Source organism: Megascapheus bottae, chromosome 10 (assembly GCF_031878675.1).
Source record: "Megascapheus bottae isolate mThoBot1 chromosome 10, mThoBot2.hap1, whole genome shotgun sequence".
In the NCBI taxonomy this organism is placed as follows: Eukaryota; Metazoa; Chordata; class Mammalia; order Rodentia; family Geomyidae; genus Megascapheus; species Megascapheus bottae.
Window position 1 is genome coordinate 29417508 of NC_143518.1, and position 14154 is coordinate 29431661.

Consider the following 14154-nt stretch of genomic DNA (forward strand, 5'->3'; position numbering starts at 1 on the left):
GCAGGGAGATGTTATTTTAGAACTGGAGCTATTCATGTTTGGAGAAAATAGGGTTGCTTGTTACACTTCAAAGGGTTTAGAAACTCTGTGACAACTGACAACCACTTCCTTGAATTATATCTGAGCTAAACACTCCTTGTGGCAGACAACAGCTCCTCTAAGCTTAAGCAAAATCAATCTTCCCTTTCATCAGCTGGAGTGGTTGGTGCAATTACTGAATGGTGTATAATTTAGACATATAATTTCTGACTTCCTATAGGAGATAGCTCCCTGCCTATGCTCAAACTTCAGAAGCAGAAATATCACAGTTGCAGCTAACTCAAAGCCAGTGCCTATTAGCTACTTAGAACAAAGTAAATGACGACCATCTACTGCTTTCTGCTGTTCTTGACTTATGTCCCCATTCATCTCAGCAGTTATCGAACAGACATAACATACAAAGTAGGTATAATATATAGATTTAGGCTGAGTTCCTAATAGTGAGGGTGATTCTAATAAAATGTGTACCCATGTGTTAGTGTGTTTAGTCTTCACAAATGAGGATAGACATTATGATACTATCAGATGTCTATCTCCTGCACTGTTGGCATGGTAGCAAACCACCTCTCAGTCTAGGTGAGGTAAATCCGTAGGTTACAGCACATTAAGGCATCTAATGGCAAAAGCAGAAGAGGTAGTAGTTGCTGTAAATTGGAGGGTAGAAGTTGAAGGTGGAGTTGTCTCTGAAGATATGTAGGCCCGCAGTTGCCATGATGTCACATGATGGATGAAAGTCCACACGAGTTCAAACAAATGTTGTTGCCGGCCATTCCTGGGCTTCGACAGAGAGCTAGGAATTCAGTTCCAAGAGAGCAATTTGAAAAATGATTAAGGATTATCTATCCCCCTCTACTTTAAGCCCCAGATATTCCTCAACTGTTCCTCATGTTGTGATACATATCTGAACTGGTTGAAATTTAAACTCCCTAAATGCCAGATGTGAGCATTTGACATTCTTTCTCACATTTCAGGACCCCGGGACTCAGGCTGTCTGTATAGAGAAGGTATCTAGGTAACTGAAGAAATTCTAGTTATCCAGGCCCGCCTGGCCAGTCCTCAGGTCTTTGGGGAGAAATCAGAATACTTGTTTCTTTGTGGGTGCTTTTCTTCATATATAACTACGTTTGTGTTTATTTTGATTCTTTGTGAATGTAATTCAAACAGGTTCTGAGGGTACACATGTTAAGGATGCCAGGGTAATGACAAGTTAGAAAATCTGAAATATTTTCCTTGTTTGTTGCTTATCTGGAAAAGCATTGTGCAAGAGGCTCTATTACAGGGTTAGGGGTTTGACTCAAGTAGAATGCTTGCCTCGCAAGTATGAGTCCTGAGTTTAAACTCTAGTAGAGGGTGGGGAGGAGGAAGAAGGGGAGAGAAGCTTCATCATGAACAAACTGGGTTAATGGAAAAAAATTTCCAGTGGTTTATCAATGTGTCAAGCCTACATATCAACTTGAGCTTCTCTTCCATGCTTTCTTCTGAATTAAAGCTGTGTCAAAAAGGTGCATATTTAATTTTTTCCATTTTATTTAAGCCTGTTCCACATAAGATGTTGTTTTCTGTTAATAAGTGCTCTCTTAGTGTTGGAGCAATTGTTTCTCTTCTTGCCAGCAGATAGTAAGAAAAGTATGGGGAAATGAAACAGAATCCTCTAAAAGATAAATATAGTCAAAATACATTATGTACTTGCATGAAAGTAGAACAATGAAGCTTGCTGAGACTGGTTTGGGGAAGGGGAAAAGGGAAGAAGGAGAATGACCAAAGGGATGATCTGATCATGTTTGTAAGCATTAAATGAATGTTTTAAAATAAAACCATGTACAGCTAATTCTTGCTAATGAAAACATGAAAAAAATTCACACTTATAGACATTTGAAAGTGAATGTGGGCAGAAACATGCACGCACACGTGCACGCACGCACACATATACACACACATCATAAAGTAGTTTTTTGAAAGAGAATAAATAAGGTTCCAGACAGTGCTCCTTAAATGCTTTAAAAATGGATTCATCTCAATAATTTGAATAAAAGTCCTTTCTGACCTGCCTTCATCTTTCTCTTGCCAAACTAAAGGCTTGTTTGTTTTAATTGGTCTAGAAATGGTGGCAAAGCTCAGTAGGAAATGGCTTTGCCAAAAATCTGCCTGAGCTGACCCAGTAATTCATCAGAAAGCTGGAACCACAGTGAATGCTTCCCCCACTCACCCTGGGAAAGAGCAATACCACAACAGATGAAACCTTGGTCATTCTATTTCTTTTCATATCTTGCTCTGAATGCTTAAATTTGTTGTCTCTTCTGAGGATCTATTACTAGAATTTGCATTTATTAGGATTGTGTATGTGTGTGTGTGAATATGTGGGTGTGGGTATGCATATGTTTGTGTAAACATGCATAGAAGCACATGTGTATGTGTAGGAGATGTTATAAAGAACTAAATTCAAAAAGAAAATTTAATCCTGGCTCATGTCAAAACCAGTTTTTGCTAGAGATGATGTTTGGGATATTCACTTTCTAGTAATATTGACACTTCAGAATCATCCCTTCAGTCATTCTCCCTCCTCCCCTTCCCCCTTCCTCAAACCAGTCTCAGCAAGCTTCATTGTACTGTTTTCATACGAGAGCATAATGTATTGTGACGAAGTAGGCATGGCTTCCCTCAATGTCTCTCTTAACCTGGGGGTCTATAAGAGATCAAGTCAAAGTTTGATCTCATAGTTTATGATGACAATGAATCAATAACCAGTAAATAACTAATAATCAAAAAGAAAGCCTAAACCTGGCCGGAACCAAGATGGACATGTCCCAGCGAGCATGCACCTCACTTCTCCAGGACATTCAAGAATCTCACTGGACGGCAAGATCTGCTCTGCAAAAAAAAAGGCTTCTCAGAAAAAAAAAAAAAACAAAAAAACAAAAAAACAAAAAAAAACTGTCTACCTGAGACAAAACTGCTGTCTGTTCTTCACCGAATATGAAGACATAGGGAATCTTCCTTAGAACACATTGGATAATGTTTTGCACCATTGGAATCTTAAATCTCTTTTAACTTTCTCTTTTTTTTTCAGTAAAAGCAGTCATGAGTGGTCAAGGAAAAAGAAGATACTAATTGTAGCCCAATTATTTTTTAACAGAGTTGGCAGTTGGATTTAACCTAATTTACTATTGCCAAATAGAGAGGCTACCTTGGCAGAAATAAAAATGTTTGAAAATATTTTGGTGCCAGTACTGGGTCTTGAACTCAGGGTCATGATCTTTTTAGTCAAGGCAAGTGCTATATTACTTGACTCAGATCTCCATTTCTAGCTTTTTAGTGGTTAATTGTAGATAAGAATCTCATAAACTTTTCTGCCCAGCCCGGCTTTGTACTGTAGTCCTCAAATATCAGCTTCCTCATTACAGCGAGGATTTTAAGTGTAAGCCACTGGTGCCTAGTTTGAAAAATCATTTTATATATTGTATCCAAAGAGCGCTTGTATAATATTCTAGAAAAGATATTATGTTCTTTGAAATAAGTAGAAGGCCCCAGACTTTATTTACATGATTCATGTTTTGAACAATCCCCTCTTTCTTTGGGTAAACTTTAGTACAGTTTTTAATTAGAATCCTTAAAGATCACAAACCATTGGGGCCAAATAATGCCTTATTAGGTCCATTTATGAAATATTTACCTGATGCTTTCATTTGAAATAGGTAGTGCTGCCTCCAGATCCTTTTAGTAACACAAGATGGCTTTTTCCTTTCCCTTCATGATCACAGAGCAAGTATGAAATCTACTCTGCGTTCTTGGTTTGCATCTAACAGAGCATCATATGTCAAGAAAAGACAAATGATGGGGCCAGGAGTTGGCCTAGTGGTAGAGTGCTTGCCTGGCATGCACGAAGACACGAGTTCGATTCCTCGGTACCCCACATACATAGCAAAAAGCCAGAAGTGGTGCTGGGGCTCAAGTGGTAGAGTGCTAGCCTTGAGAAAGTCCAACGACAATGCTCAAGCCCTGAGCTCAAGCCCACGACTGGGAAAAAAAAAAGACAAATGATAAAACAAGGACAATTGAAGGGCAAAGAAATGATTATGAGCCAAGAGCATCGGGTTTAGAATGCTGGATAATTCTTCATCCTTTTGGCCTGACCCTTAATCTTGCTGAACCTAAGCACTGAAATCTTCGTGGGACACATTCTAGTTTCTAAATCAAATATTTTCAATATTTTGTGATAATCCTTATAATCTGAAGAGAAAGATTGTCATTCTGCAGAAGGGAAGGACTTTCTTCCAACAATACACTATGCCAAACCTAAGTTCAAATGAAATTATTGAGAACACACTGCTCAACTGTTTGATAAGCAGCATTTAGACTGAAAGGAATAATTTGGTCAAGGAGATTCCCAGAAGCAAAATTTTTATTAGAACTAGGTGATTCTAGATTCATTCTAGAATGAACAACAATAAGTCTTCTAGAGAATCACGTACTAGGAGATCCAGTTTTGACTTAATCTTGGAAGGAATAAGAAGAAGGAAGAAGAGGAGGGGAAGGAAGAAGAGGAGGAGGAAAAAAGGAAGAAGACAACAATGATAAAACATCTCATAATTCTACACATGCCACATACCATTGTATCATCTGTATTTTTGTTAGTAACAGTAAGATTTTGTAAGATTTCTATATGCGCGCTCTCTCTCTCTCTCTCTCTCTCTCTCTCTCTCTCTCTCTCTCTCTCTCTCTCTCTCTCTCTCTCTCTCTCTCTCTCTCTCTCTCGAGTCTTGGGGCTTAAGCCACAGCACCACTTCCAGCCTTTTGTAAGTAGTTTATTGGAGATTAGAGTCTCACAAACTTTCCTACTTAGACTGGCTTTGGGCTGCAATCCTCATATCTCAGCCTTCTTAGTAGCTAGGATAGAGATGTTTTCATTCTTTTATAGATCAGGAAACAGACCCACTCAAAACCATGTATTTATTAACAAATATTCACTATGTACCTGGAAACTTTTAGCTGCTTCAAAAACATTGTAGACAGACAAAAATCCCCCATTCGCAAAGCCTACATTTTAGTTATATAGTTTTAACACATTTTATTACTATTCATACTAAGAAATGTACAGGCTATTACAGAATATTTGCATCAAATAAATACACACACATATATATTTGGAACAGTTTTTACACACATGAATTTATCTTTATTGCATGCAATGAGTCCTCTGGATGTGTTTCTGTTTCTATTTTATTTCTTCAATTTCACTGGTTTTATGATCTAATAGTGAGTCATAATCCATAGTTTGAAAACATCATCTTAGATGAGTTGGAGTTCATATGAATATTACTCAATAGTGTGTCAAAGCCTGGAGAGTTAGCTGTGAAAAGCAGTTGAGCATTACCTATTTCCAACCAGGGATGGAGGCTAGGATTAGTGGAAGCCAGTGAACTCCAGTTTAAGTCACTCAAGATGTGCTCAGACTTTTCAGACTTAATCTCTTTTTTAATGGCTTCTATTAGCTCCTGCAATAACATTGCATTTGTTTGTTTTTCTGTAACCCTTCGTTTTCTCCACACAGGCTGACAACAGAATATCCAGGCCACTATGGAGAGGACATGGACATGATTTCCTATGACTATGATTACTATATGAGAGGTGCAACAACCACTTTCTCTGCAGTGGAAAGGTAAGAAGGATAACTTTTTCCAATGGGTACAATAGAAATGCTTGCCTGGGCTTTTCCTTTATTCTAGTTTCCTATTTCATGAAGGATTTACCAAAGGATTGGCTGATGGCATCAGTCAATGAGAAGTAAAAGTGTTCTCAGGAATTCATCCTGCATGGCAGCTAGCTCATCCTTGGAAAGGAGGGCAGATGCTAGCCTGAGTCCTTAACTTGCTATCACTTACTTACAGCTCGATGTTCTCGCCAGTAAATTTCAGAGCACAGTTGTTCACAAAAAGAGAGAGCAAAATGTTTAGAGAAGTACACACTGTCAAGCCAGACCCTCTTTAATCCTGTACCTTGCTGGGGTCAGCCTTGCAGGCTGTAGGAGGGCTCTCTCCTTGAAACATGAACTTCACACTGTGTCCTCAGGTGGCAGATAGAGCATGCAGCTCACTTCATAATCTTTCTAAAGGCACTAATCCCATTCCTGAGGGTGTGCCCACGTAACTCAAGCATTCCCCCAAGGGCCCCCTCACCATAACCATTACATTGGATATTAAGTTCCAATAAACAAACCTTAGGGCATGTTAGTATTCATACCATCATAACTACTAACCACGTGTAGAAATAAAAGACTTGTAACTCACTGATAAAGAAAAAAGTTTTTTAAATGGATAATTTTTTCTTAAAAAGGAATAGGGCAATGTTTTTATTCCTTTGCTCACAACCATCCTTGTAACTCTCAAATACATCAAAACACTAAGAAGAAAACAAGAACAAAACTCCTATAGTCTTTATATGCAGCTTGTCTTCAGACCCTCTATTTACATACAGAGAGGTGTGAATGAATTTCAGAAATTATAAGTTGCTTTGCCCCACTTTTAGTTAAGTGATAATTACTTTATGCAGAAGTGAATTCCTGGAAAGTTACCAATACATATTTTGCAAACTGAATAGAGGTTACAATAAGTCACTAGATAATGAGATTATGATGAATCTGAGTGTGGTTTATCTATTATGAAATTTATCTATTGAACTGAAATTGCATTTTGTTTAACTTATTTAATATGGCATGCAATTTCCTATGGAAAAGCTTTATTTGTTTGTTTGCTTGTTTATTATCAGACTCCATAAACAAAAACCCCATGTTTATCTATAGGAGAACCCCCTCAGTTTTCACACATCGCTTAATTTTTCTTTACATGTCGTTTTAACTGTTATTTGTTTCTAAGAAACAACACTTTAGAATGACAATATATTAAAGCTCATTTCATCTATGAGAAGAAATAATTGAATGAATGATAGGACATGCACAACAAAATATTCAAGGAAATAAAAAAAATAGACTTAACTGAAAAAAATATAGGAGCCTGATGTTATTTAGCAGGTTAGAGGGTTTAAAAGTGTTCCCTGGAGTTCAAAATTTAGTAGCAAGATGATCAAAATGTCTCCGGGTTAAAAGAAAATTAATTTTATGTTTCCTGGTTGAAAAGATAAGAAACAATGAAGATAGAATTTCAACCAAAAATATTATGAAAGAAGCATATTTAGGTAGTTAATATGCCCAAGTCTTGTTGAATTGGAATTTTTAGTCATGTGACTAACACAGAACCATGGAAAATGAGAAATTCCATTGCACTGTTTTCAAATGAATCCCCCACCAAGAAAAATGAACATGCCTGTGCTGCTACTGTCACTAACAAACAGTGATTTCAAGATCCAGAAACTGAGGAATGGAAAAAACATTCCTCTGAAGATGGTGAAGTTCCCAAATTGGAGAAATACTGGTAGTGCAAGGACTACCCTCCTAACCCTTCCAGAATTTCTCCTGCCATAGACTCTCTCAACTTACATCATTTTGACCACTTGAGCCTGATAATTCTTTGTTGTTAGATATTATCCTGTGATTCCAGATGGTTAGCCTCTACATTAGGTTGCCTCTACTACACTCCTCCCAGTTATAACAAGCAGAATGGTTTGTAGACTTTATAGACTTTGTCATAGATAGATAGATAGATAGATAGATAGATAGATAGATAGATAGATAGACAGATATAGAGATATCTAGGAGAGCATATTTGTCCCTAGTTGGAAACTACTTTCTTATAGGAAAACCAGGTATCTAAGTCCCCTCAGCGTTGCTTGTAAATTTTTCCCGATATTAATTAATGGCTTCTGAGAAGAGAAGTAAAAAAATAAATAAAACATATGGTGTCTCACACCTGTGATCTTAGCTTTTCAGAAGGCTAAGATCTTGAGGCTAGGATTAGAAGGAATGTGTGGTTTGAGATCAGTGGAAGTAAAACTGTTTGCAGAATTCCATCTCACTGAATGGATCCACAAGATGTGGTATTTGCACACAATGGAATTCTATGCTGCTGTCAGAAAAAACGACATCGCCCCATTTGTTAGGAAATGGAAAGACTTAGAAAAAATCATATTAAGTGAAGTAAGCCAGACTCAAAGGAACTTAGGCTCAATGGTTTCCCTCATTCATCATAACCTGTAGAAACCTTGGGCTCTACTAGCAGAGATTTGCAATAGAGCAAAAACTTGATACATAAGGCCATAGAGGATGAAGCTAATTGAATGGACCTCTAGGATATTGAAACAAAAGCCATATAATGAATGATTGCTGTCCTTAATGTACTATGTTATCTCTTATCGCTTTTGCTGTTCCTTTGTTATCTCATATTGACACAATATCTCACTTTGTTATCTGATATATTGGATACATTTGTATTTGGTTACTTGAAATTGGACAGGGAAGGGGGGGAAACCAAGAGGGGGGTGGGAGGGGAGGGTAATGGGACCAAGACATGTGGAAGGGTATCAATGTATGTGAATTAATGCACCTTCTATCTGGCAAATATCATGTTACCCTTTTATTAAATACAATAAAAAAATAGCAAGAAAAAAAAAGAAACCATCCTCATGCTTACTGTTGAGACAAATCTAAAAAAAAAAAAAAAAGAATTCCATCTCACCAGTCAAGAGCTAAACATCATGGCATGTGGCTGGCATCCCAACTCCACGGGAATCATAAATAGAAGATGATAGTCTAGGCCAGTGGGGATATACATGCAAGACCTTTCTAATTATTTGAAAAATAAGCAAAACAAAACGACTGGAGTCCTGGCTCAAATGGTGTAGTGCCTGCTTAGCAAACTCAGGGCTCTGAGTTCAAACTCTAATACCATTAAGAGAAAACTCAAATTAAAAAAAAATGCCTGGCCATAAGTTCCTATTTATCTTTGCTCCCTGATATTGTAATAAATAAATTTGCTGTCATAAATACATTTGCTTAGTAAACAAGCATTGCATCAGTTTGCTAAATATCTTAAAGAAGCCATGTCCTCCATTGACAATTTTAGGGTGAAATATCAATAAAAATTTATTACCCAGGTTCTCAACGATGTGTGCTGGAGAACTCTGTATCCAACTGCTCTAAATGAACACTCTAGAGCAGACAGAATTCAAAGCCCCTTGAAAGAATGAAGATAGCCACTCCCGCTTACATTCAGAAGTTGGATGGAGACTTTGTCAGCCATGTTATTTAGGAGACAGATTAAAAAGGAAGAAGGATAATTCTGAAGTTAAAAGACCTCATGTGCTTTGGAGGGATTTGTATAATTGAATATGGAAGGACTATGCTAAGAGCATAATAGCCAGGTCCCCTAGAGGGGGTTACAGTCCAAGATTTAAGTCCAACAAACTTGAAATTTAACATCACCTACTATTTGTCTTCTCTTAAATCAAGTGTCTTTTCTCGAAACCTGATGCTTCCCCTAAATGATGAGTCAGCATGAGGATTGTTGAGGAAGCATGCACAGTCTCTAATGTAATTCTGGATACATTGCACATGTTGGTACATGGTCATTACAATCATCACAACCATTGTTAAATGATACTAGATACAGCATTGTCAGACAGGAGAAGTGCTCAATCTGCCTTTATTAAATTATTGAATAAAGAACATGACCCTGTCCTTAGAAAATGGCATTGTCTAACATGTAGCCACTCCATTTCTCATGAAATGGCCCAATTCCATCTCCTCTTATACTCATCCCACGGTTTAAATGATGATCTTAAATTATCTTAAAATGATCATTCCATCTCCATAGAATTCTAGCTTTTGCCAGAAAGCCAAACAATTGCTTTTACACTTTAAGGAATTCTAAAGTTGTTTCCCCTCACTTTATTTCTCTATAATAAATCTTTCTGAAGAGAAATATATATATATATATATACATATATATATGTATACATAGCCTGGAGCCTAGTACAAGATGACTGCTCAGCAATGAGAACAGTCAGTGAGAAAATGGCTGGCCTTCTAGGAAGATTTTCTGCAATGAAATGACCACATTAAATAAACACTTCAATTTCAAACAGCTGCTGACTTACAAGTCCTGGACATACCTTGAGGGAGAGCCGGAAGAGAGCTGACTACCAGCCACAAGCAGGCGCCTCTGCATCGAACATTATATTAGGTGGTCCTCTAGAAGGAAAAATCTGCCTTTTCAAATCTGTCAGTTCTCTGAAGACATCATAGAGTAATCATTAAGAACACAATGAGATCAGAGATCCTTCAGTTCTGAGATCCAGCAAGATGCCCTTCCTTGCTTTTCCCTAGCCTGTGGTGGGGCCCTCACTGATGATAGTTTTCTCACTCTCCTCCCACAGGGATCGCCAGTGGAAGTTCATCATGTGCCGGATGACTACTTATGACTGTGAATTTGAAAATGTTTAGATTAGCCAATGCTGAGTGAAGGAAAATGGACCGATATAGTTCTGAGGGTATCACATACATTAACTTCCATTGGAAGGCTTATAGCTCCTTCTCCTGCTTTCTTTCCTTCTCCCTGAACTGCTGGGAGCTGCTTGCCAGCTGCCTGGGCCTTTCTGATTAGTATCACCCTTATAATTAAATCTACAATTAAACTGTATTTCTCACTCCCAACACATTCCTTATCAAGTATGTCAAGTGACTGAGGGTAGCTTCCCTGCATACCATGTACAAATACACAGCGTTCACACTGGCCCCAGGCCTCTTGGGGCTCCTGCAATTGCCTTGGGACTGCTTTTTACTATAAAATGAGTTTCAAGTTCACCTTGGAGAAAGTGCACGACAGAGCTTGAGGAAGGGTGCGGTATAGGTCTGGTCATGTCTAGCTAAGTCTCAGTGATTCCTAGGGCCCTCACCAAGAGCATGTTTTCGGCCTGAAGGGGACATGCACCCACACTCCCCTCCACCAGAGCTACCCATGCATCAAAGTCCAAGGACAGATCTCTGAGTTCCAAGAGAGAGGGGACTGGCAGGTGAAATGGGGAGATGGAAGAGTGTGCAGGCAGAGCTGAAAAGCTTCCAGAAATTTCCTGAGCTCAATGATGCATGTGAGCATACTCGGTGATGAAAATGAATTCAGGGATAAGAGGAACACATAAGAGTCCATCTCAAGGAAGAAAAAACACACCAAGCTCATCAGAGAATAGGAAGGAGATTGAAAACTTGGAGGCATAAGAGTAGAAAGGTTGCTTTGGGAAATAGGAAAGGAACTTTGAGTCACTCACAGCTGGAGGCAGGTCCAAGATTCCTGGGAAGGTTGCGCCTATCCTGAAGCCACAGGAAACTGCTGACCAAGTCACCTGGTCTTGTAGTCCAAATTTCCTGCAGACCTCAGGAGCCACTAGCCCTCTATGTGCAGCTTAGACATTTTTTTGTATAGAACTAGCACTATCTTTCCCTGTCCTATAATGTCTCTTCCCTCAGCCCTTCGGACTCTCTTACTTATAAAACAAATAAAAATATTAACATTCACTATACTGCAAATATTATGAGCCATATTTTTACTCTACATTTTTCCTTTCCAGCCATGCATTCATTCATTCATTCTGAAAATACAGTCTAGCATTCTGATCTGTGCCAAGGCATCAGGAATGCAATGGTGGTGACAGAGTGGTTTGGGGAATAAGATCATTAAAACAGGATGCATTGAGTCCTTACTCTACTTAAGAACTGCATTAAGGATGGAACCACACATTCCTGGGATTTGAGTTGAGCATGATTGTGGTTGAGTATACTTCAAATTGTTCATGCCCTGTGCATGTCAGATATAATTTTAGCCAAAAGAAGCTCCTAGATTCTTTTAGTAACAAAGCTTGCCTTTTCATTTCTGATCTCATTCTCTCTCCCAGTCAACCCAGAAGAACCAGCCAGGCAAAACTCCAGTATGCTCTTTGCTGTACACCCATCTGGGTGGTCAGATAGAGAATCTCAGCCAGTGACGGCTTACTTTGCCCACGGCAAGGCAGATCTGAGGATGTTCTCCTGTGTCTGCACTCCGAGGGTTTCTCTCATACTGTGGTCTTGTTTTATTGCCTCCATTTCATTGTATTTACCTCTCCTGCAATTTTAATTTACAGTCAGACACTTCTTGTTATTTTTCACAAAGGGAGCCACTCATATTTTAGTAATTACAGCAGTGGGTCTGGATGACAAGCTGGGTATGGCCATAGTTGGACCTGAGGTGCATGGCTGGAAGGGAGACAAGCCCTGCTATTGGCTGGCATCAACGTAGTGGGAGCAAGAGAGGAACGGCTGAGGAGCGGCCTGCAGCTGGAGGAAACTCTAAGAGAACACTCACATTAAGGGCAAAATGTAAGGCATTCTAGCCAGAAGAGCCTACAGCAAATGGAATACACAGAGAACTTTACAAAGGCAAAACCTATTCTTGGAAAACAGACCAAGGACAATAACAAGAATGACATCGTCAGCTTGGTTTGAATCTGAATAATTTATACTTTATATTATATATCAGACAGCAAGTATTAAGTATCACAATGAGAGCTAAATCCCAGATCCATCTGCAAGTTCTTTCTTCTTCTTCATGCTCATCTTCTGCTAAGCAGAATAGTCTAGGATAAGTTACTTCTCTCTTTTAGGAGGACTTTCTAAAAAATCAAGATACCAGTCTATGTTACCAAGTGCTTTCTTGTAATTTTAGAATTCTATGAACTCTGCCATCTACCCTGAATTGTTTGTATGGAAAATGCTAATGCATTTTTTTTCAGAGAGAAGAAGCCTGGTACTACATACAGTTCAAGATTGATCCTACTCTCAGCTCTGACACAGAGTGGATTCATAACAGTAAATCCCAAAGGCCCATTTGCTTATCTGCCTCCACAGATAGGAATCTCTTTCCCAACAACCTCACAGGAGGATGGCCATATAAAATGAGATGTTGCAAAGAAGGGAAATATGATTCCTGTATCACAGCCTACCATCTAATAAGAGGACGAACTTGAATGCGGGAAAGTTTTCTGATGAAACTGAAACTGTTTGGCCATGAAGGACACTGAACACAAATCCTGCCTGTCACTTTCTAACTTCATGACCTTGGCCAAGTTATCAACCTTTCTTTCATTTTTGTAAATATTTTTATTGTTATTATACAGGTGATACACAGAAGGCATACAGTAACATGTCAGTTCTAAAGTACATTTCTTTTTGATTAATGCTAGTTTTTCCTTCCTGTCCCCATACAGGAGTTGAATAGTTCTCTTTCAACATAGTGTCCAGTGAGTGCCACTTCTGCATCTGTTCATCCTTTACCCATTTCTGTGCCCCCCTACCCTCCTAAAGACAGATAAACAGTACAAAAAGAAGACAGAAAGAGTAATGAAGAAAAATACCTTATTTCCATTTCCTGGAGTTTATATTGATAAATATTATGTTCTATAATCCGAGGCACATAGGATTGCACCTTGGCTCCTCCCTTAAGAATATCCTCCTCTGGTCACACTGTGTGTGAATGCCTAGAACCCTGTATAATTGATGGCATCTTGGAATATTTTAGATCTAATTTCTGCATATGAGAGAAATCATGCTCTGACCAACCTTTCTTGATTGTATTTGCTTCCCTATAGAGAGGCTAATTTTTGAATCATGAAGTGGTTATAAAAATTAAATGAGGGCACCTGTTTTGTGCATAATAAACACTCAATAAACACAGTAAGAGAAGGGGAACAGTGTTTGTATGGAAAATAAAGTTCTTCAGGTAAGGTAAATTTGAATAGTTCATTAGATAGTAGAACTTGCTTAACTTTAGATCTCATTCATTCATTTATTCAGTTACTATATAGGCAATGCATAGTTCCTACATTTCAGAAGACTATAAACCAAAGGAGTCAGATAAAAGCAAATAAAGCATTATAGTACCATTTGATAGTTCAGTGACAGATGGCCTTCAATAGAAGGTAGTAAGGAGTTAGGATAAGAAAGTGGCATTTTAGACAACTGAAAGAATGCTGTGATAAGCATAAAAGAATGTTTTAACCTAAGGAAATTTCCTCCAGGAATTGAACCTCAGCAAGGAGATCTTGGAGTCCCACTATGCAGCCACAATGTCCAAAACAGGATTGGCAACTCTCATCAGCACTGCAGATATGGCACTATTTTCTACAACGTTGCAAGTT

The 14154-nt window shown here is 38.5% G+C and overlaps 1 protein-coding gene across 1 annotated transcript in view; it reads left to right on the forward strand.

The window, feature by feature from the left end:
* Positions 1-11509, forward strand: part of Dpt (dermatopontin) — a 28325-nt gene extending 16816 nt beyond the window's left edge. Inside the window, exons 3-4 of the mRNA XM_090340505.1 lie at positions 5588-5695; positions 10363-11509. Of these exons, the coding sequence (XP_090196631.1) occupies positions 5588-5695; positions 10363-10429 (175 nt within the window). The 3' untranslated portion in view covers positions 10430-11509. The remainder of the gene's footprint in view (positions 1-5587; positions 5696-10362) is intronic.
* Positions 11510-14154: the final 2645 nt, after the last annotated feature.